The sequence below is a fragment of the Carassius carassius genome, chromosome 31 (assembly GCF_963082965.1).
Source record: "Carassius carassius chromosome 31, fCarCar2.1, whole genome shotgun sequence".
Classification (NCBI taxonomy): Eukaryota; Metazoa; Chordata; class Actinopteri; order Cypriniformes; family Cyprinidae; genus Carassius; species Carassius carassius.
In genome coordinates, this window is record NC_081785.1 from 92501 (window position 1) to 116794 (window position 24294).

Below are 24294 nucleotides of genomic sequence, written 5' to 3' on the forward strand. Positions count from 1 at the left end.
GAATTCATCTACACCTGGGATGAAACTGGAGTGTGAGCACATTTTCAGCAAATTTTCATTTTTGAGTGAACTATTCCTTTAGATAAACATAAACATGCTGACAAAATATTTCAAGTAATCACATTTTCTCTTACAACAGACAGACTATTCTGTCAGACTATGCACTATGTATTCTATTTGGACCGATTACAACATCATTTTTTTCCCATTGAACCTTCAGTCCAGCCGCAGCTCGATTTCAAACACTGCCATCATATCAGATCTGGATTTAAATGCTGTGACAGTGAAAACGGATTAGTCTTTTTGAAAGCTGATATTGCTGCTTTAGCTGCACTATTTAAATGGATTATGATCCACATGGGATAAAGTCCCGGACAATATTAATATAGATCAGCAGATTAATGGATGAAGTAAAGTTGACAGCAGCTATCCGATAATCGATATCCGATTTATCATTAATACCAAAGCACAAGCAAAATCTCATTACAGCTGATTGGACTTGAGTGGAGGACTGAAATGTGCCGGATATCATCAGATCTATTAAACATAAACGGTACATGCTCAGCGCTGTTTTCTCAACGCTATATCTTTGTTTTAAGGATCTGTATCTGGTAGATGAAGCTCCTGGATTCAGTAACACACACAGATCAATATTCGCTCTTGAGTCCTGATACAAACACACACAGATAGTCTTGCTGTATAAAGAAGCGTTTCTTGTCAAGGACAATCCGTTAAATGGGCGTTTACTGTTATTGTCAGTTTGTAATAGACTGTAAGGCTGTAGTTTCTACTTGTGTGCTGCTGAAAGAAATGTCAATAATCAGGAATTATCAGAAACAACTTCAAAATAATCTGTCTAGGAGAAATATCTGGGGCTTTAAGTTTAGGCACTTCATGCAAAACTATTGTTTTTTCATGCATTGGTCAGTCTGGATATTTTGAGCTATCTCTTTTCTATAACATGGTAAAGCTAAAAATGCAAAATGCACCTTTATGTGTTTATTTTATTATGCTTTATTTATTCATTTATTTATGTTTTGCATCTGTAGATTTCAGTTACAATGTATCATATATCATTCTGCAACATTTTACTCAAACATGGTGACAGTGTATCGTTTTTCTTGCTGCTGACAGTATTTTCTAATTCATGGAGTGGTAAAAAGAGGTATCCAAAAATTTGACAACAAAATGAAAATAATTTTGAACTGGGCTTCATCACGTGATCAGGTTTCTGGTCTGGAAATGTATGTAAATTAGTACACATATAATAGGATAATACCACATTTGCATATTTAAACATTACATTTCAGAGGACAAAACAGCTGTTCTAATGTACTGGGATTTAATCAACCAGGGAAGATTATTTTTAAGTAATTTATTATTCTTGAAACTACCTCAGATTCAATTCAATTCAATTCAAGTTTATTTGTATAGCGCTTTTTACAATACAAATCGTTACAAAGCAACTTTACAGAAAATTATGTTTCTACAATATTTAGTAGTAGCTAGTAGTTTGTGCAGATGACTTTGGTTTTAATATAACTGTAACATTGATGCAGTTTTTATCCAGTTTTTTTTTCTTAGCCAAAAAATGTAAGATATTGTACAGGTTAGATTCAAAAAAATTTGTCCATGTATTACAGTTTTTCTCGATTGGTTTGGCTCATTTCTTGAAACCGAGATGACATTCTCAAAACCATAAGGTCATTTGGCCAAACAGTCTTACAGTTCTGCTCGACATTATAGCTCACTAGCAAAATCAAATATCTTTCCCCAAACTCTTCTTCCATGCTTCAAAAGCAGATTCCTTTCCCATATAAAAGGTCAGTACAGTCAAAATAGCACAGATCCTTCTCAATTGCCTTGGCACATGTGCATTCATTTAGTGCTTTTGTCAAAATAACCTGGATGGTTTAGCACAACACCATGGATCCCCTGCAAAAGCTCATATCTCTCCCAAAACAGTTTATCCATGTGTCAAAACTAAATATCCTTCTCATATAAATAGTCAATGCCCCCAAAATGCATTATACCTTTGGCATTGTTTAAGCACTGTAAGTCAAAATGCTTAGACGTTTTGTCACTGAGGCACAGGTCTAGCAACAGAATACCACTATGAATAAAACTAAAAGATTTTACAGTAAAATCAGCCTCCAATAAACCACTCATACTCAAGGAAACTGTAAACATTTTTATTCGTACAAAGAAATGTTAACATTAGAGAACATACTGTGAAAAGAAAACATATACAGGATTCTGTAAATGTGAACAGTTATAAACACAAACAAAAAACAAAAACAAACTCTAGCCTACCATACTGTAAATAAAGTTTCAGAACTATAGTACAGTAATATTTTCAGTGGTCGTCATTGTCACCCTCTCTTTCCTGGCCACCATCCTCATCCTCCTGGCCATCGACGCGCTGCTCTCTGTTAGGCCATAAATTCTCATCCACATCGCAACGGATATTTTCTCTTGCGATGCAGCGAGGGAAGAAACGGCGTGAATGTCTCAACCATCCCCTACATTGATCCCCTGTGATGTCCTCACATGCAGCATCCATTGCATGCAGCAGGGCCCTCTGGTCTTGAGCCTGATGCTCATACACCCTCCACCTCCAAGCTGATTGATTGTCAAGTACTGTCATAAATTTATCAAATGTTCCAAGAAATTCTTTCATGGTATTATATCTTTGACTAATTTTGACAGTTGAACAGACAATTGTGCATATGATGACTTACACAATGAAACCATGCTGATATGTTTTGGAGAGAGTAACCATTTCACTGAAAAATCAACTAATCAGTTTAGATCAGCAAGATCTATTTATTTGGAAAATGTGCTAAATGTGGGCTCATTGTGCTAACTGTAGCTACTTGTACATAATCATTTGAAAAAAAGCACAGAGTCACTTGAGACATGTACTAAAGCATTTGCAATTTGATAAAACCAATGAAAAATGACATTCTGTTGTGAACAATTGCAAGGTGGTTTGGAGATTTGTCCATGTTATTTTGAGAATGTCATCTCGGTTTCAAGAAATGAGCCAAACCAATCGAGAAAAACTGTAATTTGTTGAGTAGTTGTATAATAAGAGGTACAATGTACAGTAATCCTGTCTTTACCGCAAAAGAAACCCTTTCACAGTGTTATACGAGAATGCTTAAAATTAAATTAAATTAAATTAAATTAAATTAAATTAAATTAAATTAAATTAAATTAAATTAAATTAAATTAAATTAAATGGAGAAAAACTCACTGCCTTTAAATGTGTGTACTGTAATCAAAATCTACAGACCTAAATAGATGCATTAAAATAATCACTGAAATGTATGCTTTTTTTGCGTTATGGAAGCAAAAACAGTCAAAATATCAATATTAACCAGTTGTTTTTATCTGTAGTGCTTTACTATAAATGAGAAAGCCTCTTTATTTTCATGTAAACTGCATCAGTTTCATAATGTCTCCGTGAGATGTCATTAATTAAACTGTCAAATAACTGTCTAGCCACTGTTTTAGCAAACTCACAAGCCGCTGTACTTATAACGTGACCCATTTTTCATATCTCCTCTGTGCTTTGACAGATTTCCAAGTGAAATACTGGAATGTGACGCACACTTTTCACATTCTGCATGGATAAAATCATTCCCTTTACATCTTTGTCTCACTGAATGTCCTGTTTCACTTGGAAATATGTCATATTATGGGAGTTAAATGTGTTGCTTCGAAGCAATCTTAAAGATAGTATATTTACAGTATCATAAGAGATACATTTTTTTTTATCTTTTGGGATATAAAAATGAATCGTTCTATGAAAACATGCATCATATTTATTTAATTAAACTAAATTGTAACAGGTGCAAAAATATTTCTGGCATCACAAGTGGCCCATCACAAGGGGGAAAATACATAACAAAACTAATGTGAGAATAATATGTCCCTTTTAAATGCTATATTAAACTGTAAAAAACTATATTTAAATTCAAATATTCAAATATAAATATTTGCAATTAAAATGAAGAATAGAGAAAAAAAACAGGAAAAACTACTTGTTTTTCTACTTAAAAATGTCATGATACGGGAATTATTAAATCAGGAAGGAAAATAATAAAAAACATTTGCTAATATTAGAGTATATTAGATTTATTTTTAATAAATAACTTCATTGTTGTGACGCAGTACTATGAAGGACAGGAGGCAAAAGCAAGTTAACAGAGTTTATTATAATGTTTGAGATGATGGTAGGTTGGAGAATGACGCAGGAACCGCGATGGCAGCACAGACTGGTGAGTAGGTGAATTGAGTGCGCTGATGATGATGACGGTGGTGGTTAATCCAAGTGAGGTGACGATAATCCGTGAGCGAAGGTAATGATCCAACAGAACCCGAACAGGAGACAAAGAAAGGCAAGAACACATGAATCAGACATCAGACACGGACGACCTCAAACAACGATCTGACAAACAAGAGACGAAAGACAGGGTGTTAAATAGGCAGTTGGAATGAGATGCACCTGCCGCTGATCAGACGATCAGCGGCAACACCCACATGAAACAATCAACATGACGTAACATGGCTACAGCTGGAGACGGTGCATTCACGAACCGTGACAGTACCCCTCCTCCTAAGGACGCCTCCTGGCGTCCCCAGACTCTCTTACCTGTCGATTGTAATCATCGATAAGGGAGTGATCCAGGATGTCCCTAGCAGGTACCCAACTTCTCTCCTCCGGACCGTAACCCTCCCAGTCCACCAAGTACTGAAATCCGCGTCCCCTCCTTCTAGAGTCCAGAATGCGATTAACCAAATAGGTGGTCTCCCCATCTACGAGGCGCGGCGGGGGAGGGACCGGGGGAGGCGGATTAATGGGAGAATGAAATACGGGCTTAATCTTGGACACATGAAAGGCGGGATGAATTCTCCTGTACGTAGGAGGGAGTTTAAGGCAAACTGCCACCGGACTAATGATCTTGGTGACAGTAAACGGGCCAATAAATTTGGGAGCCAATTTATTAGATACGGAACGGAGAGGAATATTCCTGGTAGAAAGCCACACCTTTTGACCCACAACGTATACGGGTGGCCTAGACCGGTGGCGATCGGCCTTGGCCTTGGTGCGCGCCCCCACTTGGAGTAGAGTCCCACGGGCTCTGGTCCAAGTGCAGTGACACCTCTGGACGAAGGCGTGAGCGGAGGGGACCGCAACTTCGGATTCCATACTGGGAAAAATAGGTGGCTGATAACCTACACTACACTCAAAAGGAGATAGGCCCGTAGCTGATACTGGTAAGGTATTGTGGGCGTACTCCACCATAGACAATTGTTGGCTCCAGGAGGAAGGATTCTTGGAGACCAAACATCGCAACACCCTTTCCAAATCTTGGTTGGCTCTCTCGGTTTGACCATTGCTCTAGGGGTGAAACCCTGAGGACAGACTTACAGTCGCTCCCAGTAGTCTACAGAATTCTCGCCAAAATTTAGACACAAATTGGGGTCCCCTGTCAGAAACCACTTCTATCGGGAGGCCATGTAAACGAAAGACGTGGTCTACGACGGTCAATGCTGTCTCCTTGGCTGAGGGTAATTTGGGCAAGGGAATAAAGTGGGCTGCCTTCGAGAACCGGTCCACCACGGTTAAAACTACCGTGTTGCCCTGGGAGGGCGGGAGGGCGGTAATAAAATCTAGAGCGATGTGGGACCAGGGTATCGAAGGGACCGGCAGCGGTTGGAGTAACCCATCCGGGGGCTGATTGGAAGTCTTACCAGTGGCACAAACCGAGCAAGCCAAAACAAAACTGTGAATGTCGCGAGCCATAAGTGGCCACCAGAATCGTTGCTTGACTAAAAATCTAGTACGGTTAACCCCTGGATGGCAAGCTACATTCGATTAATGCCCCCACTGGATAACGTTGGACCTTAATCCCTCCGGCACAAATAAACGGTTCGGTGGGCACCCGGGCGGAGGCGTTACCCCTTCTAAGGCCGTTCTGACCTTCGATTCGATCTCCCATGTGAGAGTGGAGACCACTAATATCTCAGGAAAAATACACTCGGGAGTAGACGGGCGTACGGAATGGTCAAAAATTCGTGACAAGGAATCGGATTTGATATTCTTGGAACCCGGGTGGTACGAGATAGTAAAGTCAAAACGTCCGAAAAAAAGTGCCCACCGAGCCTGCCTGGAGTTCAACCTTTTGGCGGTGCTAATGTACTCTAAATTCTTGTGGTCAGTCCATACTATAAAAGGAACCCCCGATCCTTCTAACCAGTGTCGCCATTCCTCCAATGCCATCTTAACCGCCAACAATTCTCGGTTACCAATATCGTAATTTCGTTCTGCCGGAGATAAACGATATGAAAAATACGCGCAAGGGTGGACCTTGTCGTCTAAAGGAGAACGTTGAGATAACACCGCTCCTACCCCCACCTCTGACGTGTCGACCTCCACCACGAACTGACGTGTAGGGTCAGGGGTAATCAGAATAGGGGCTGAAATGAAACGGCTCTTTAGTTTGGCAAACACAGCCTCAGCTGTGTCTGACCACCTGAACGCAGTCTTGGCGGAGGTCAAGGCGGTCAGAGGTGCGGCTAGTTGGCTGAAGTTGCGAATAAAACGCCGGTAGAAGTTAGCGAACCCCAGAAACCTCTGTAGGTCCTTACGGGAATCTGGGCTTGGCCATTCTACCACAGCCTTAAACTTCTCGGGATCCATACGTATTCCCTCAGTCGACACGATATACCCCAAAAATGGAATTGACTGTGCATGAAACTCGCATTTCTCCGCCTTGACAAAATGCCCATTCTCTAGCAGCCTCTAAAGCACTCGTCGGACGTGCTGCACATGTTCCTGGAGAGAGGAAGAAAAAATCAATATGTCGTCCAGGTAGACATAAATGAACTGATCGATCATATCTCGCAGCACGTCGTTGACGAGTGCCTGGAAGACCGCTGGAGAGTTGGAGAGCCCAAAGGGCATCACCAAATATTCAAAGTGCCCTCTGGGGGTGTTAAAAGCGGTCTTCCATTCATCCCCCTCCCTGATCCGAACCAAATGATATGCATTGCGTAAGTCCAGTTTTGTGAAAATTTACGCTCCCTGCAACCTCTCGAAGGCCAAAGACATCAACGGCAAAGGATAAGTATTCTTTACCGTGATGTTGTTCAGTCCCCGGTAATCAATGCAAGGTCGCAGTGATCCGTCCTTCTTTTCCACAAAAAAGAACCCCGCCCCCGCAGGAGAAGAGGAAGGGCGGATGAATTTAGAAGCTAGAGAATCAGAAATATATTTCTCCATAGCCTCCCTCTCTGGAACAGAAAGTGAATAGAGTTTGCCCTTAGGTGGAGACTTACCTGACAGTAAATCTATGGCACAGTCGTAAGGACAATGCGGAGAAAGAGAAGCAGCCCGAGACTTACTGAACACTTCCTTCAGATGGAGGTACTCAGCGGGCACGTTAGACAAATCCACCGCCTCCTCCTGTAACACAGACACAGACACAGACGGACAGGCAGACACTAAACAAACTCATGACACTTTTTACACCAAGACAAAATGGAATTAGAGGGCCAGTCGATACTAGGGTTATGGAGGAGGAGCCATGGGTGCCCGAGGACAATGGGTGCCAGGGGAGAGTCAAGGATGTGAAAGGAGATGGTCTCGGAGTGATTGCCAGATGTGATGAGTGTGATGTCTTCAGTAATGTATGAGATGGTAGGGAGTTGCTGTCCAGTGAGGGCGTGAACCGTGATGTGGTGCGGAAGGGGTCTGAGAGGAATTTGCAGCTTGTGTGCTAATGTGCTATCCATGAAGTTACCCTCTGCCCCAGAGTCCAGTAGTGCTTGACAGTGGTGTGTCTGTGCTGACCACCGCAGCCTTACCGGAAGGAGCGTCGATGATGATGATGGTGATGAGGTCTTCTCGGTGGAGATCCCACCCGATATTAGCCCCATGCGTACTACCGGGCCTGGCCCTTTTACCGGACAGGCATGGGCTTGATGTCCGGCCCCCCTGCAGTAAAGGCATAGGCCCAGGGACCTCCGCCTCTCCTTCTCCTCCTGGGAAAGCCGAGCTCGCCCTACCTGCATGGGCTCGTGATCGTAGACGGGGCTGGCCACGTCCCCGCCGCTGAATCGCACGTCTGCTGGTCCCCTGGATGGGGCGCTGAGTAGACCCCTCCTCTCCATCCGTGTCAGACGTACATCGACCCGTAGCGCCAGCTCAATCAGCCCATTGAGGGACGGGGGAAGATCCAGGGCGTAGATCTCCCTCTGGACGCGGTCAGCCAGCCCATGCAGGAACATGTCCCACTGCGCCTCCTCGTTCCAATTGCACTCCACCGCCAGGGTCCGGAACTCGATCGAATAGTCCGAGACAGATCTCTCGTGCTGGCGTAACTCCGCCAGCCTCCTGGCCGCCTCCCGTCCTGCGGCGGCCCGATCAAAGACCCGCCTCATCTCGGCGGAGAGCGCCTGAAAAGAGGCGCAGCATGAGTCCTGGTTCTCCCACACCGCTGTTCCCCACAATGCCGCCCTCCCAGAAAGCAGGGTTAACACAAAGGCCACCTAGGCCAACAGGCAGTGTGAGTGGCGCAGTGGGAGCTCGTAGTAGCTGGAACTGTTGGGCGAGCTCAGACACCTGCGTCACCAAAGCCTGAACCGCGCGACCAGTGTCGTTAAGATTCCTCTCCTGGGAGTCCATCCTCCGAACACTGGCGCTGAGGAAATCTTCGAGGGAGGAAGGTTGATTACTCGCTGCCTCCATGTTGTCAGATCGTTCTTTGACGCAGTACTATGAAGGACAGGAGGCAAAAGCAAGTTAACAGAGTTTATTATAATGTTTGAGATGATGGTAGGTTGGAGAATGACGCAGGAACCGCGATGGCAGCACAGACTGGTGAGTAGGTGAATTGAGTGCGCTGATGATGATGACGGTGGTGGTAAATCCAAGTGAGGTGACGATAATCCGTGAGCGAAGGTAATGATCCAACAGAACCCAAACAGGAGACAAAGAAAGGCAGGAACACATGAATCAGACATCAGACACGGACGACCTCAAACAACGATCTGACAAACAAAAGACGAAAGACAGGGTGTTAAATAGGCAGTTGGAATGAGATGCACCTGCCGCTGATCAGACGATCAGCGGCAACACCCACATGAAACAATCAACATGACGTAACATGGCTACAGCTGGAGACGGTGCATTCACGAACCGTGACAATTGTATTATGATATAATATCATGTCATTATAAAAAAATATATGATAATATAATAAAATAAACAGTAACCCCCCCCAAAAAAGAATAAAATATAAATATAAATATAAATAAATTAAAAATACAGGAATTTCGTTGTTATAGGAAAAAAACGTAATGTTTTTATTAATATTTATTATTTCATAATTTTTATATAAAATAATATTTATTTAATTTGTATTTATTGTTTTTATATATAAAATTAAGCTATATTTTTTCATGCATCAGACGGTTAATTCAATGTGTTGCTTGCATTTTATTTGCAATGAAAAAAGAATTGCAATGAACGAAAATTAAGTAAATTCTGCACCCTTTTATAGTGCATAAGTCTGTCAAGATTTAAATCATTTTAAAATAGATTCATTACCTGAACTGAACTAGAAAAAAAAAGAAGCGGCATGAAATCTACAGGGTCAGTTAGTGTCCTTGCCTTTCAGTGAGCTCAGCAGCACGAAGACAATGTCATGAAAGGATGTTTTCCAGAGTTATTAGCAGTCCTTCAGTGTGACGGGAGGTCAGCTGCTTTCTCAGTCTTTTATCAATTTAATGCACTTTGAACCCAGAGGCCTTCAGCGTCCCCCGTCTGTCATTTAAAGGGCGGGCCGAATGAATAAGCCCTAATTGAGCAGAAATACTTCATCTCTCGTGCACAGAACAGCCTTCGATGTACAGGAGGAAGATGTGTGTGTCAGAGACAGCATTAGAAATGCTGACAGTGAATCAGCAGATACGTCACTGTTGGGCTTTCTATTTTAAGAACAAAGATGACTTGATATTTCTTTTGCTTTGAGGCAATGCAACACATTTAGACCAGATTTAGTGCAACAAAAGAACAAAAATAGACATGCTATATTAAAACGAGTCATTATTTCAGCTCCATCGCAGCAGGTTTGGCATCAAATGCTTCTAATTTGCAAATGCATTTAATGCATATGACCATTTTAATTGAAAATAACTAAATGCATTTCACTTTCAATAGTTGAGTACCAGAGTTTTGTTATGTTTATAAAATTAGTTTTAGTTTTAGTGATTTTGTGGTGTTTTTTGTTGTTGTTGTGAGAAACTATCATTTTTATGAATAGTTTGAACGTTTTTGTTTTATGTCGCACATTTTCATTGTAATTTCATAATTTTGGTAATAACTTCATTATAATGTATTTAATAAATAAAATTATTATAATATAATAAAATCAAAAAAAAAAAAGCTTAATGTTTTAAATTATTTTTATTATTTTAATTTACATAATATTAATTTTATTTTATGTTGTACACTTTCATTATAATTTCACAATTTTGTTGCACATTTTTTTTTTTTTTTTTGACTTTTTATTCATTTTTATTTTAGTACATTAAGCTGAGAGATGTTTCCTTGGAAACTAGATGGAATAAGTGTTTTTATATATTTTTTAAATTTAATTTTAGTTATTTAGTTATTATTTTATTTTAACATTTATTTTTATTTCACATGCTTTTTTAATGATTTTAGTGTTAATTGACTATAATAAACCTGCAGTACTATTGTATTCCATATACCATAATAAATTAATATCCAAAATGATGGCAAATTACAGTCTGATGTAATAATTTCTATCTATAAATATCACATTTTACTTGAGGCCTTTATGCATAATGCATTAAAAAGGAATTCATCAATAAAAGTTGTATTTACAGATTTCTGTGGTTGGTTTGGTTACGTGTTTTAATGCATTGTATTTTCTGTTTAACAATGAATAGATAAGTATTATAATACATTATAATTTAACCATTAAAAGTACTTTTATAATGCATCATATATGAAAGCTTCAGGTAAAGTGCTTTTCATGTGTTTTACAATGTATCATTAGTGTTATATTATAACTGTTTTCATTCATTGCAGGTTCACTGCAATGCATAATTAATATAACGCAGTAAATTCTGTAATGATTCTGAATTCTGTCTTCTGCTGTAGTATCAGACAATGTTTCGCAAGAAGAAGAAGAAGAGGCCGGAGATTTCAGCGCCGAAGAACTTCGAGCATCGCGTGCATACGTCGTTCGATGCGAAGCGAGGAGTCTTCGTCGGTCTTCCCACACAATGGCAGAGTTTAATAGAAAACCTGCGGAGACCCAAACCCATGGTGGACCCGTCCCGGATCACGCCGGTGGAGCTCAAACCAAAGAAGGTCAGAAGGGTCCCAGAATAGCATAATAGACCTTTTCAGTTCACTTTGACTTGATTGGAAACTGCAGAGCAACAGCCTGAAAACCCGGGAAGCATGAGCCCACTTCAGCATAAGAGTACTTTTATTTATATATAATATAAAATTAAAGGGCTAAGGCTTTTCTTGCAAATTATATTCTGAATTAGTATTTTCTCGTATCATTTTTTTGTAAAAAATATTTCAATAATATTTTTTTTGAAAATTGATTTCAAGTTAATATCTGTGTTTCGAAAGTAAACTGAAAAAAATATGCTTCTTTTTTAATTTTTTTTATTTGATGATTTACTTTTTGTAGAATAACAAAAATAGATTTAAAATGAATAAAATTAAAGGGCAAAAGTTTTTCTTGTAAATTATATTCTGAAAAAGTACTTTCTCGTATTATTTTCTTTTAAAAGATATTTTAATAATATATATATTTTTTATTTGCAACTATTTTGCAACAAAATAGTTATTCACATTTCTTAATATCTGTATTTCAAAAGTTCCCAGAAACTCAAAAAAATATGCTCCTTTTTTATTCATTTATGTAATTATTGGATGCTTTATTTTTTCTAGAATAACAAAGAAAGAAAAAATTATAAATGTTATAAAAAAATATAAAATAATAAATAAATAAAAGAAAAAAATTCAAAAAGAGATACAATTTATTTTATTTTTATTTTAATAAGGGATAAGGCTTTTCTTGTAAATAATGATATACATATATATATATATATATATATATTTATTTATTTTATTTTTTTTAAAAAATGTATTTCAAGAAATTCACATTTAAATTTTTTCTTAATATATTGGATGCTTTATGTTTTGTAGAATAACAAAGATAGAATATATATATATATATATATATATATTATAAAATTAAAGGGATAAGGCTTTTCTTGTAAATTATTCTCTGAAATAGTATTTTCTCATATTATTTTCTTGTAAAACATTTCAAGAATATATCTATATATTTTTTATTCAGCTTTAAAAAATGTATTTCAAGTTATTCACATTTCCTCATATTTGTAACTGGAAAACATGTCTAGTTTTGTCTTTGGCCTCCCTTGGGACAGGGCTTGTATTTGAGCAGAGAATCCGGCTCTTGGTCTCTCAGAGACACTCTCTCCAGGCTTGTTTCTCCCCGAGGGGCGTCCTGAACGCCGCTCAGAAACACATGTTTTTTCCTCTGTCACACTGGCTTCTTATCTATCACGGGCCTGCTGTGAACACTGAATCCTCAGAGGGCCGAGAGATTTATTACCTCTCGCTGGCAATTAATAACGATGCAGCGAGAGTCAGGCGGAAAACTGCAACTCCACACAAAAGAGCCAAGCTTCTCCAACATCTATATGCTTTCATAGAGGCCTGCTTCATGAATGTGACGACAGAGAATTTGACAGGAAAATCGACTGTGTTCGACAAAAATAAATGGGAATATACTGGAAAATATAATGCATTATGTTACATTTATTTATGAGTAACTACTGCTTATATTTTTCAGTATACTGCAAGAAGTGTGTTTATATAAATCAAAAATATATAGCAATGAAGACAAATTGAAACACTCAACTTCAACAAACAATCACTTGTGTTAATGCATGTGTTTACATAAAGCTGGCTTCTTTGTTTGCATGGTTATATATTTCATATGTGAAATTATGTGTTTACTGAAAAATAAAAAAGCTAAAGTTTTAGTTTTTTTTGGCAATTTATGTGCAGGACATGTATGTTTAAGTATATTTATACTCAGACACATAGCCAGATTTTATTATATGCATATCGTGTATTATATAAATATATTGTCATGTGTTTTTCAGTATATGAAAAGCTGCAATTTCGTATGCACATCATTATTCAATATATTGTAATATATTAACATTATTCCGTATAGTATACTTTACATTATACATTATAATTTATTTATTTATTTTATTATGTAAAGAAAAAATAACAATAAACAAAAATACCAATAATATATATATGTATATATATCTGCTAAATGCATTAAAATTATATATATATATATATATATATATATATATATATATATATATATAAATTATAAAAATATTTTGTATTATTATAAATAATATATTTTAGATTGTTATAAATAAATAAATGCATACATGCAATTTATATTATTATAAATTATAAAAAAAACTGCATGAAGGTGACATAAATAGCATGGCCAATAATCTACAATAAAAGCCTCTTTTCTTTGTACTTTCTTTGCAAGAAAAGCAATCCTCCGATAGCCCCGACGCATCATTCAGCGTTTCATAAACACAAATCAGCCAGAAATAGGCTCCTCGGAGGAAAGTGTGATTTGGAGTTCATCCGCACCCGAGTGAATTCACACGCTCTTTAAATAGCATCCGGTTTCAGTTGGCATTAATCACAGCCTGCCTCTGTTCTCTCTCCAGACCATCGTGCGTGGCAGCATGATCGGCCACGGAGACTATATATCAGCCATGCTGTCAGACATGAGCCGTCTGTCCGTCACCAGCTCCAACTCCCTGCGCAGGAGCAGCCCGTCGGCCCGTAGGAGAGCCCAGTCGCTCGGACGCCTCGGAGAGGTCAGCGAGGCTGATGTGTATCAGTACGAAGCCCTGGACGAGCCTGACCCTCACTGGGACGACAAATCACGCAACTTTCACAGTGAGAGCAGCACGCCGTACATGGGTCCGAAGAAGAGCGTGATGCTGCAGCCCAACGGCGTTCTGCCCCGCGCCAAATCCACTTACGAGGTCAGCATGAGCGCTCTGGACAGGCCTCCTCCTCCTCCGGCGCTCCCGGCCCCCCCGCCGCCCCCCATCCCTGTCCCGGAGCCGCCCAGGGCCGTGTACCTCGGAGGGGACATCGGGAGCCCGACGGAGAGGCTCATGATGAGACGAGAGTTTCCCATCATGTTCTCACACAACCAGAGACCCATCACCTGCTTCTACAGTCCCACAATGCCACACGGAGACGCTCTCACACCGGACAGACTGCTGGTCCATCCGCAGAACAGCCCGGGGAGACCGTACTCCTCTTACGACCTGAAGGTAAACCAACATCTGACGTCTGACTTCTGTGGCCAACAGTCTCAGTGATGGAAGCGTCTTCTGACATGCATAAAAATACATACTGCTAATCTTACAATTCTGACAATTCTGACTTACAATTCAACAATTCTGACTTATTTTTTTCAGGCAGTTGCGAGTTTACATCTTGCAATACTGACATTTTCCTCTGAATTATGAAGTTATATATGGCAATTCTGAGTTTTTTTCTTGTACCGTATTTTTCGAACTATAAGTCGCACCTGAGTATAAGTCGCATCAGTCCAAAAATACGTCATGATGAGGGGAAAAAACATATATAAGTCGCACTGGACTATAAGTTGCATTTATTTAGAACCAAGAACCAAGAGAAAACATTACCGTCTACAGCCGCGAGAGGGCGCTCTATGCTGCTCAATGTAGGCTACAGGAGAACTGAGCAGCATAGAGCGCCCTCTCGCGGCTGTAGACGGTCATGTTTTCTCTTAGTTCATTTCTCTTGGTTTATTTCTCTCGGTTCATGTCAAATCAATTTTGATAAATAAGTCGCACTTGACTATAAGTCGCAGGACCCGCCAAACTATGAAAAAAAGTGCGACTTATAGTCCGGAAAATACGGCAATTCTGATTTTATATCTTATAATTCACTTTGTGTCTGGTGGGTTTATTCCTCACAATTGAGCTTTTTTTCAAATTGCGAGTTTATTGCGACTTTTTTCCTCTGAATTCTATTTACGTCACATTTTTTTAAACTTTATTTTTAACTTTTTCCTCTGAATTCTAAATTATCTATCAATTTAGATTTTTTCTGCAATCCTGCTTTTTTTCAGTTTACATTTCACAATTGTATTTTTTCACAGAATTCTACATTTACTAAATTCCGTGTTTTATCCTGAATTTTTAGACTTAATATTTGATACATTTTTTACATAATTGATAAAACACTCAACTGTGAGAATAAACTCTCAAATGCAAGAAAAAATATCTGAATTGTTAATTAAAAAGTAAAAAAAAATTATAGATTTTTTCTTTGTTTTGTAAACAAAAAACAAAACAAAAAAATACACCTTAACTAAACATGAACTTTTTGAACTTAAGCATTTTTTATGTTTGAATGCAGGCACGTTTTTTCTGACATCAGAAATTTGTTTTTGCATTTCACTTTTCTTAAAATGAAAACAGAAAATTGCATAAAATCCACCACAACATATACATTTATATAAATATGCATCTGAGACAACTAACCATTCAAAATCTTTGTTCTAAAAATAAGTAATTTCTTAGAAAAAAAAATCTAAATATATAAATACTTTATTCAGGAAAATAATGCATTAAATTGTTAAAAATGATAGTAAAGACAGTTTTATGTTACAAAAGATTTCTATTGCAAATAAATGCTGTTCTTTTGATCTTTCTATGTATCTGTGGATCCTTAAACATAAAATATATCACGGCTTCCACAGAAATATTCTGCAGCACAACTGTTTCAACATTGATAATAACCAGAAATGAAGACTGGAGTAATGATGCTGAATAAATAAATGATATTTTGTAACATATTCACATAAAAAGGCAAACCAGCCCACGTCCTTATTTATATTTTCCTTGTGTTTCTCTTCTCAATGAAAGGGCGACGCAGCCATGAGACTCCAGCCTGGATATCTGCACAGCGGCACCAGCAGTCCCCTTGTGAGTGGCACCAGACCTCACAGAGCGGTGCGTTCCTCCTCCAGCTACACCATCGGCCTCTCGCCCAACATCAGTTACCGGCCCACCGGGCCAGACCCCTTCATGAGACACTCAGGCTGCCCAAACCCAGGTCTCTACCCCAGACAGGACAGTCCGTCTCAGCCCCGGCCGTCTCCCACTGGCTCTCTGGCCAACAGCCCTCCGGGAACCTGCTCGCCCGCATTCAGACCCCCGCAGCACCCCTCGCCCCGACCGCCGCCCGACCCGCCCAAAGTCACCCACGAGCAGTTCAAGGCAGCGCTGCAGATGGTCGTGGATAAAGGAGACCCGCGGTCATATCTGGAGAACTTTGTGAAGATCGGCGAGGGTTCGACGGGTGTGGTGTGCATCGCCCGAGAGAAACACAGTGGACGGGTGGTGGCTGTCAAGATGATGGACCTCAGGAGACAACAGCGCAGAGAACTGCTCTTCAATGAGGTGAAAGAACAAATGAGCATAATACTAGGGATGCATGGTATTGGAATTTTGCCGATATCCGATATGCCGATATTTTGGCCGATACCGATATATTTCCTTTTGTTTGGAAACAACACCAGGTCTCTCCTGTGCAGAAATGATAAGCAAAATATTTTTAACTGTGGTTAGTTTTTAACAATAACTTATTTGTTAGACTTAAATAAACAATAATGATGGTTTTTAACAGTTCATTGAAGCTTTTTAAATACCTTTAAATAAACTATACATAAAATCGCTTCATTTTCCCCCAGAAAAAAAACATAACATTTTATTTTGTCAACCCTAACATTTTATTTTAAGATTTAAAATTTTTAGATGGTCTAAAGCAAAAGAGTGAAAAATCTTTCAGAGCTTATGATTTGTTTAAAAAAACACACATTACATATTAATGAATAAATCTGTATATATAAAAGTATTTAATTTACAAGTGTCATATTTGTGATTTTTTTATAATGTAAGCTATAGCTTCTGACCTTTAAATAAAAACATACTCATTATTTTCTGACATTAATTACTGCTATATTTATTCAGAAACACAGTGTAAATGTTATTTTTGTTGGCTTTTTTACTTTTAATTTAATTAAGGAGGCCAACAGCGCCCCCTACAGATTTTAACTCCTTACCGAACGGGTGTTAAGACCTGGGGGAGGCTGGCGCTGTTTACTCTATCCCACACCGAATGTGTCATTCTGTACCTGCTTTCATAGTTTAAATACAGCGAACCGAACAGTCAATCTAATCATCATTCAGACAAAACGTTGCTTCAAGTATGAGCCACACTGCTGATGTGATCTAATCGCTAGCACACCCTGAGCACATGTGAGTGAACGCATTCCTCTTATCGGCAAGACATATCGGCATCATTTTTTATATCAGGCCGATGCCGATATTAACATTTAAAGCCATTATCGGCCGATTCCGATATTAACCGATAATATCGTGCATCTCTACATAATATTAATAAAAACAATTTCAATACTGCTTTTATTCAAAGGAATAGTTCACCCAAAATTGGAAATGTACACACCCTCAGGCCTTCCAAGATGTAGAGTATTTTGTTTCTTTAGCAGATTTGGAGTTGCCAAATATTGAATTTGTTGATCTGAAAATGCAAGTCCCATCATGCATTTTTTTCTCATTGAGTAGGCTATCTTGTTGCATTATGCTACGTAAGCGAAAACGGTTTCAAATGACATTGAACCCAGAACATTCAGTCACAAAATGTTTTGAAGAAACAAACAGGTTTTGAAAGGCAAATGTCTAGGGTTATTCATTAATTGTATAATCACAGTGTATGATTTAATGCAAGGCGCAGATACTACCAGAACTGACTCTATTTAGTCTTATTCAAATAAATAGATGAAACATGTATGAATATGAATTAAATATTTGGAACACTGTAAACACAAATCACATTTAATGTCTAAAAAAAAATATATTTGACCTCTTGAATATTGAGATATGAATTCTGGAAACATTTCAAAATCAACAGGAACATTTCTCTCCTTAAACAAACAGATTCATTTCTGTTCAATGGCTATGATGTTCAGCGTTGATGGGGGTGTGTTGGTGTGTGTTCAGGTGGTGATCATGAGAGATTACCAGCACAGGAACGTGGTGGAGATGTTCAAGAGTGCTCTGGTGGAGGAGGAGCTCTGGGTCATCATGGAGTATCTCCAGGGAGGAGCTTTAACAAACATCGTGTCTGAAACCAGGTACCAGAGAACAACAACTCTGGCAACCTTGTCATTTCTCCAGGAAAGCCGTTTCTCTTCCTTCTGTTTCATGAAAGATGAAAGAATTTTATTTCTTAGCCAATTAATCTTGAGGTTTATGTTATCATTGTGATCTCTATAGGATTTAGGAGCAATATTTAAAAATGCCTGTGACCAAAAAACATATGTACATATGTAAATATTTTTAATGGTCAAAGGCATTTAAAAATCATCTCTTAGGGACTTTATGTATATATAAATAATGAAATAAAATAAAAATTAAATATGTATGTCTTCTACTTTTTATTTTTCAAACTATTTATTTTACATTTTATAATAAAATATCACACTTAATTTAAAAACAATACAATAGAACTTAAAATAAAATTATAAAATTATTTTAAAAATATAATATATAATTTAAAATAAATTAATGCAATACAATATAATATAATTTAATATAATTTATTATAAAATAAAAAATGAAATATTTATAATATAATATAATATAATATAATATAATATAATATAATATAATATAATATAATATAATATAATATAATATAATATAATATAATATAATATAATATAATATAATATAATATAATATAATATAATATGCAAATCATTTGCAGCCAGCTAATGGATGAAAAACTAAAGACAGACAACATGCAATGATGAATCTTTCACAATAAGACCAGATGTAATTGTCAATCAATTTTCATTTCGTATCACTTTAAAGTGACAGTTTTTAATGCTAATTCACTGTGATTGCAGTTCTGCGTTTTAGATGAGCAAAACACAACATCTGGCTGCTCTCAAGGGACTCTGCTCATGTCTAGTGCAATTACTGACTCCATGTAGTATTACTGTGGTGTTTTATTCATGCCACAAGAGGGTGATGTACAGTTAAGTCATGGATCCGCTCTGAGCTGTGCATGTATTCTGACACTCCTTACACGACAGCCGACTTTGATTTGATTAGACAATCAGTTTAGTGCATGCTTTGATTACATGCAGGGGGAATTTGATTAGTGATCTAATGAGTTTGGTAAATGCATCTCTGTCTTTGTCTGGTGAGGCACTAGATTTACATGATAGCACACATGATAGTCTCCTCAGATTTGTCCCGGCTGAAGGACGAGATCTGACCCGAGCAGCAGGCTTTGAACCACATGTTTGCAAACACCATCGATTTTACACGAGGCCCCAGAGAGCAACAGACAACTGAGAGCAGAGCAGTTTGACATGAATAAATTAAATAAGCCTGATGTGAACGTGAGAAATGTGAGCATACTGTATATACAGTACAGAAACATTGAATGACTGTATATATCTACAGACTACAGTATATAAATAATATGAACAACGAACCACAACAATGAAACAAATTAATACAGCAGGATAATCCTAATGTCATGGTAATACAAAAATAAAATAAAATAAAATAAAATAAAATAAAATAAAATAAAATAAAATAAAATAAAATAAAATAAAATAAAATAAAATAAAATAAAATCATATTGATTAGAACACATTTTGTTTGACAAGCAATTATTTCACATTAATAAATTAATAAGCCTGCATTTCAGAAAGCTGAATTTGTTGAAGTGGATATCTATATGTCTATAAATAATATTATGAATAATATATAAACAATAATAAATTATGATAAATGAACTAAAACATTCCTTCAGAGCAAGTTAAACCTAATCTCATGAATATATAAAAGAAAAAAAATAGTTTAGTCGAAAAATGAAATTAGAAAAATAAAGCTAAATAATAGAAAAATTAAATATAATTTAAAATAAAACCATTTTCATACCGATTTTAAAACAATTTTATTTGACGAGCAAGTATATGATATGGAAAAATGAATGATTAAAGTCTAAATTAAATAAAATGTATAATATAATAATATAATAAAATAATAATTAATCAACCAAAACCTAATGTCGTTAATAAACAAGAAAAAAAAAAAGAAAAATTATTAGTCAAATCATAAACTAAAAAAAAAAAAAAATAATAAAAATGGTCAAGCAATTGCATGACATGAAAAAATGAATAAGCATGCATTACAAAAAACAAACAAGCAAAATAAAAGCCTTTAACTATATATATATGCCAGTGGTTTCTTCCCGCCTCGATGAGATGCAAGACACTTAGTAATCAGCACTGATATATAACAGCACAAAGAGCTCAAGTGGTCTGTGAAACTCACAGTTATACTGAAAAACACCAGATGCATTGAGAAATCCTGCCTGCTGATCTGTGCAGCACAGTTATGTAAGCTCTTGTGTGTGTGTGTGTGTGCTCAGGCTGAGCGAGGAGCAGATCGCCACCGTGTGTGAGGCTGTGCTGCAGGCGCTGGCCTATCTCCACTCGCAGGGCGTCATACACCGAGACATCAAGAGCGACTCCATCCTGCTCTCGCTGGACGGACGAGTGAGTGAGATGCACACAAACAATCTGAAGTGTTGGGGCCAGACAAATTCTATTATTAATTATTATTATTATTCTTTTTTAAAGAAATAAATACATTTATTCAGCATGCATTAATAGATCAAAAGACTAATAAAAGGCATTTATAATGTTACAAAAGACTTATTTTCTATAAATAAATGCTGTTCTTTTGAATTTTCTATTCATCAAACAATCTTAAAAAATAAAATGTTTCACAGTTTCCATAAAAATATAAAGCAGAACAATTGTTTTCAACATTGATAATAATCAGAAATGTTTGTTGTGCAGCAAATCAGCATATATTTTTTTAATGCAATTTATTACTAGGATTCAAAGCAGAATTTTATATTTTATTTTATTTTATGGTCCATTTAATTTGTTGACTAATTCTTTTAAAATTTTGGTTTTAAAATTGTTCTTCTTTTGTATATTCATCACCTTAGATTTGAATTTTATTAAATTAATTTATTGGTACAAATATAATATAAATTATATTTTAATTATTCTTTTAATAATTAATTTTTATATTAATTATAACTATTAATTATAAATATAATATTGCTATATAGGGTTCCGAAACAGATTTGTTTTCATTTTATTTTATTTTATTCTTTTATCTAATCAAAATCTGTTTTTGAACCATACATCAGTAATAATAAATTAACTGATTATACAAAAAGAAGTTAAAGTGAAAATTAGTGACCAAATTAAATAGACGTAAATGGAAGTAAAATGCTGAAAAACTCAGCTTTGCAGGAACAAGAATAAATGACATGATAGAATATGTTACAATTGGGAACAGTTATTTGAAATTGTAGTAATATTTCAGAATATTACTGTTTTTACTGTATTATTGTTATTCAGAGAAATGCAGCTTTGGTGAGCAGAAGAGACTTTGTGTCTTAACCGTCTCAATGTTTCTGACTCAGATCAAGCTGTCAGACTTTGGCTTCTGCGCTCAGATCAGTAAAGATATCCCGAAGAGGAAGTCTCTGGTGGGAACGCCGTACTGGATGGCTCCGGAGGTCATCTCCAAATCACCGTACGGAACAGAGGTACAGCTGAACACCACGACACAAACACATGAAGCAGACAGACTAAACCAGGCCTTGTGCTGCGTCTGCAGGTGGACGTGTGGTCTCTGGGCATCATGCTGGTGGAGATGGTGGACGGAGAGCCTCCGTATTTCAGTGAGACGCCGGTGGCTGCCATGAAGCGCCTGAGAGACGAGCCGGCACCCACCGTACGCAACCTTCATCAGGTACGAGGAAAACCTCTCCATTAATCACAGACACACACAGAGATAACCATGTGCAGAGTTACAGACTGTCGGAACTTCTTACAAACATACACACAGAACCTGTGGATATCTATATAAACAATATATAAATAATAATCAATGAACCAAAACATTCCTTTACAGCAAGTTTGATGTCATGAATGTACAAAAGAAAAAAAAGTTAAAAATAAATATTCATTATTCAGTTAAATGGTCTGGTCCAACCCAGAAAAATAAAATAAAATAAAATAAAATAAATGTGAAAAATAACTATCCTTTATTCATTTACATGGTCTGGTCCAACCTGGAATAAAAGAAAAGAAAAGAAATCTGAAAAATAACTATTCATAATTGCATGGTCCATTTGAACCTGGAATAAAATAAAATAAAATAAAATAAAATAAAATAAAATAAAATAAAATAAAATAAAATAAAATAAAATAAAATAAAATAAAATAAAATAAAATAAAATAAAATAAAATAAAATAAATTATATGGCATGAATAAATAAGCCTGTATCTTAAAGAGATGTAAATATATACACACACACACACTAGAAAAAAATTTAACGAGACAAAATAAAATAATACTACTACTACTAATAAAGAAAACACAGCATATCAAAAAGGTAAAACTGCTTTTGATGTGAAAAGAACCAAAAAGTAAAATAAAAAATAAATACACACCATATAATATAAAACTAATGTAAAGTCCCATTGTGTAAAAACTGATATGTATCTGTTTAAACATCAAAATGTGGATGTGTTTCATGTTATTTTGTGTCGTCAGGTGTCCCCGGTGCTGAAGGACTTCCTGAAGCGCATGCTGACCCGGGATCCTCTGGAGCGGGCGAGTGCCACTGACCTCCTGGAGCACCCCTTCCTCCTGCAGGCCAGCTCTCCGCAGTGTCTGGTGCCCCTAGTGGAGCAGTACCGCAAGCGCATGTCCCGCTGCTGAAACCCCTGCTAACATCAGAGCCCCGCGGTGTCCCTGAGAGGAGATAACCAGTGTGAGACGCACCTCACGCTCCCCGGAGCAATCACCTTTGAGATGGCTGCTGTGAGAAATGAACTCTATAAAGCCATTTTCTTCTACCTGAGGATGTCTTAGTGGTGCTTCAAAGGAGGTGAATCAGAGAAGAAGTTCCATAGGGTTTTATGTTCTGTTCGAAGCAAGTTATCGTGAATCCGTGGCCGCAGAAACCTGAACAAGACATGGTTTAGCTAATTTTATAATGCTTTCACATAATGATCTCACTGTTGTTGTTCTCTACAGCTGACACAACTTTATAATCGTTAACAATTTAAAACAAGTTTCTATTAGTTAACAGCTTAAGCATTTATTCATCTCAGTTGATGTTAATTCCAACATTTACTAATACATTAATAACAACAAAAATAAATTAAAATTGTATCTTAATATTATTTAATGGACCTGAGCTGATATGAACTAAAACTGTTAACAAAGTATACTGTAACAAATGTTGGGGAATGCATTAATATTCATTGTAAGGCGTCACCTTAATATTTATTATCTACAAACTGGAATTATATATTACAGTCGATGATATTAATTTAAATTTAAACACCTTGCTCATTTAGTCAGATGTTGATGTATTACTAAAGGAAATTATATTAAAATACATTTTAGAATAAAATAAAATAAAATATGTCAACTGCTTCAAATGTGGCTCATCCAATCAGGTTAAATTAAATTAAATTAAATTAAATTAAATTAAATTAAATTAAATTAAATTAAATTAAATTAAATTAAATTAAATTAAAAAGTAAAAAGTAAAAAGTAAATAAAATAAAAAAATTAAATAAAATAAAATAAAATAAAATAAAATAAAATTAAATTAAATTAAATTAAATTAAATTAAATTAAATTAAATTAAATTAAATTCCAACAGCTTCAAATCTGTCTTATTTATTAATATATTAATTAAATTTAATTTAATTTAGTTTACAACAAAATAAAGGTTTTGGGTTGAGTTTCCATCAAATGATCAAAAATCGTTAAACATCAGAAATTGCTCATACATTTCACAATTAAATACAAGGAAATGGCAAGTAAGTAACATTGAATTAACCATGAAATCGAAAGACTGAAACAGTATTTTCTCGTAAAACGCACTCCAACAATCTT

At 36.6% G+C, this 24294-nt stretch overlaps 1 protein-coding gene across 1 annotated transcript; it reads left to right on the forward strand.

Annotated features, from left to right (window-relative positions):
- The first annotated feature begins 11197 nt into the window (after positions 1-11197).
- Positions 11198-23284, forward strand: LOC132111252 (serine/threonine-protein kinase PAK 6-like). The gene is made up of 8 exons (XM_059518396.1): positions 11198-11416; positions 13867-14487; positions 16114-16650; positions 18271-18404; positions 20723-20849; positions 21797-21922; positions 21994-22128; positions 22936-23284. Exons 1-8 carry the CDS (start codon positions 11213-11215, stop codon positions 23101-23103), a joined length of 2052 nt encoding a protein of 683 aa, XP_059374379.1. The 5' UTR covers positions 11198-11212; the 3' UTR covers positions 23104-23284.
- The last annotated feature ends 1010 nt before the right edge of the window (positions 23285-24294 follow it).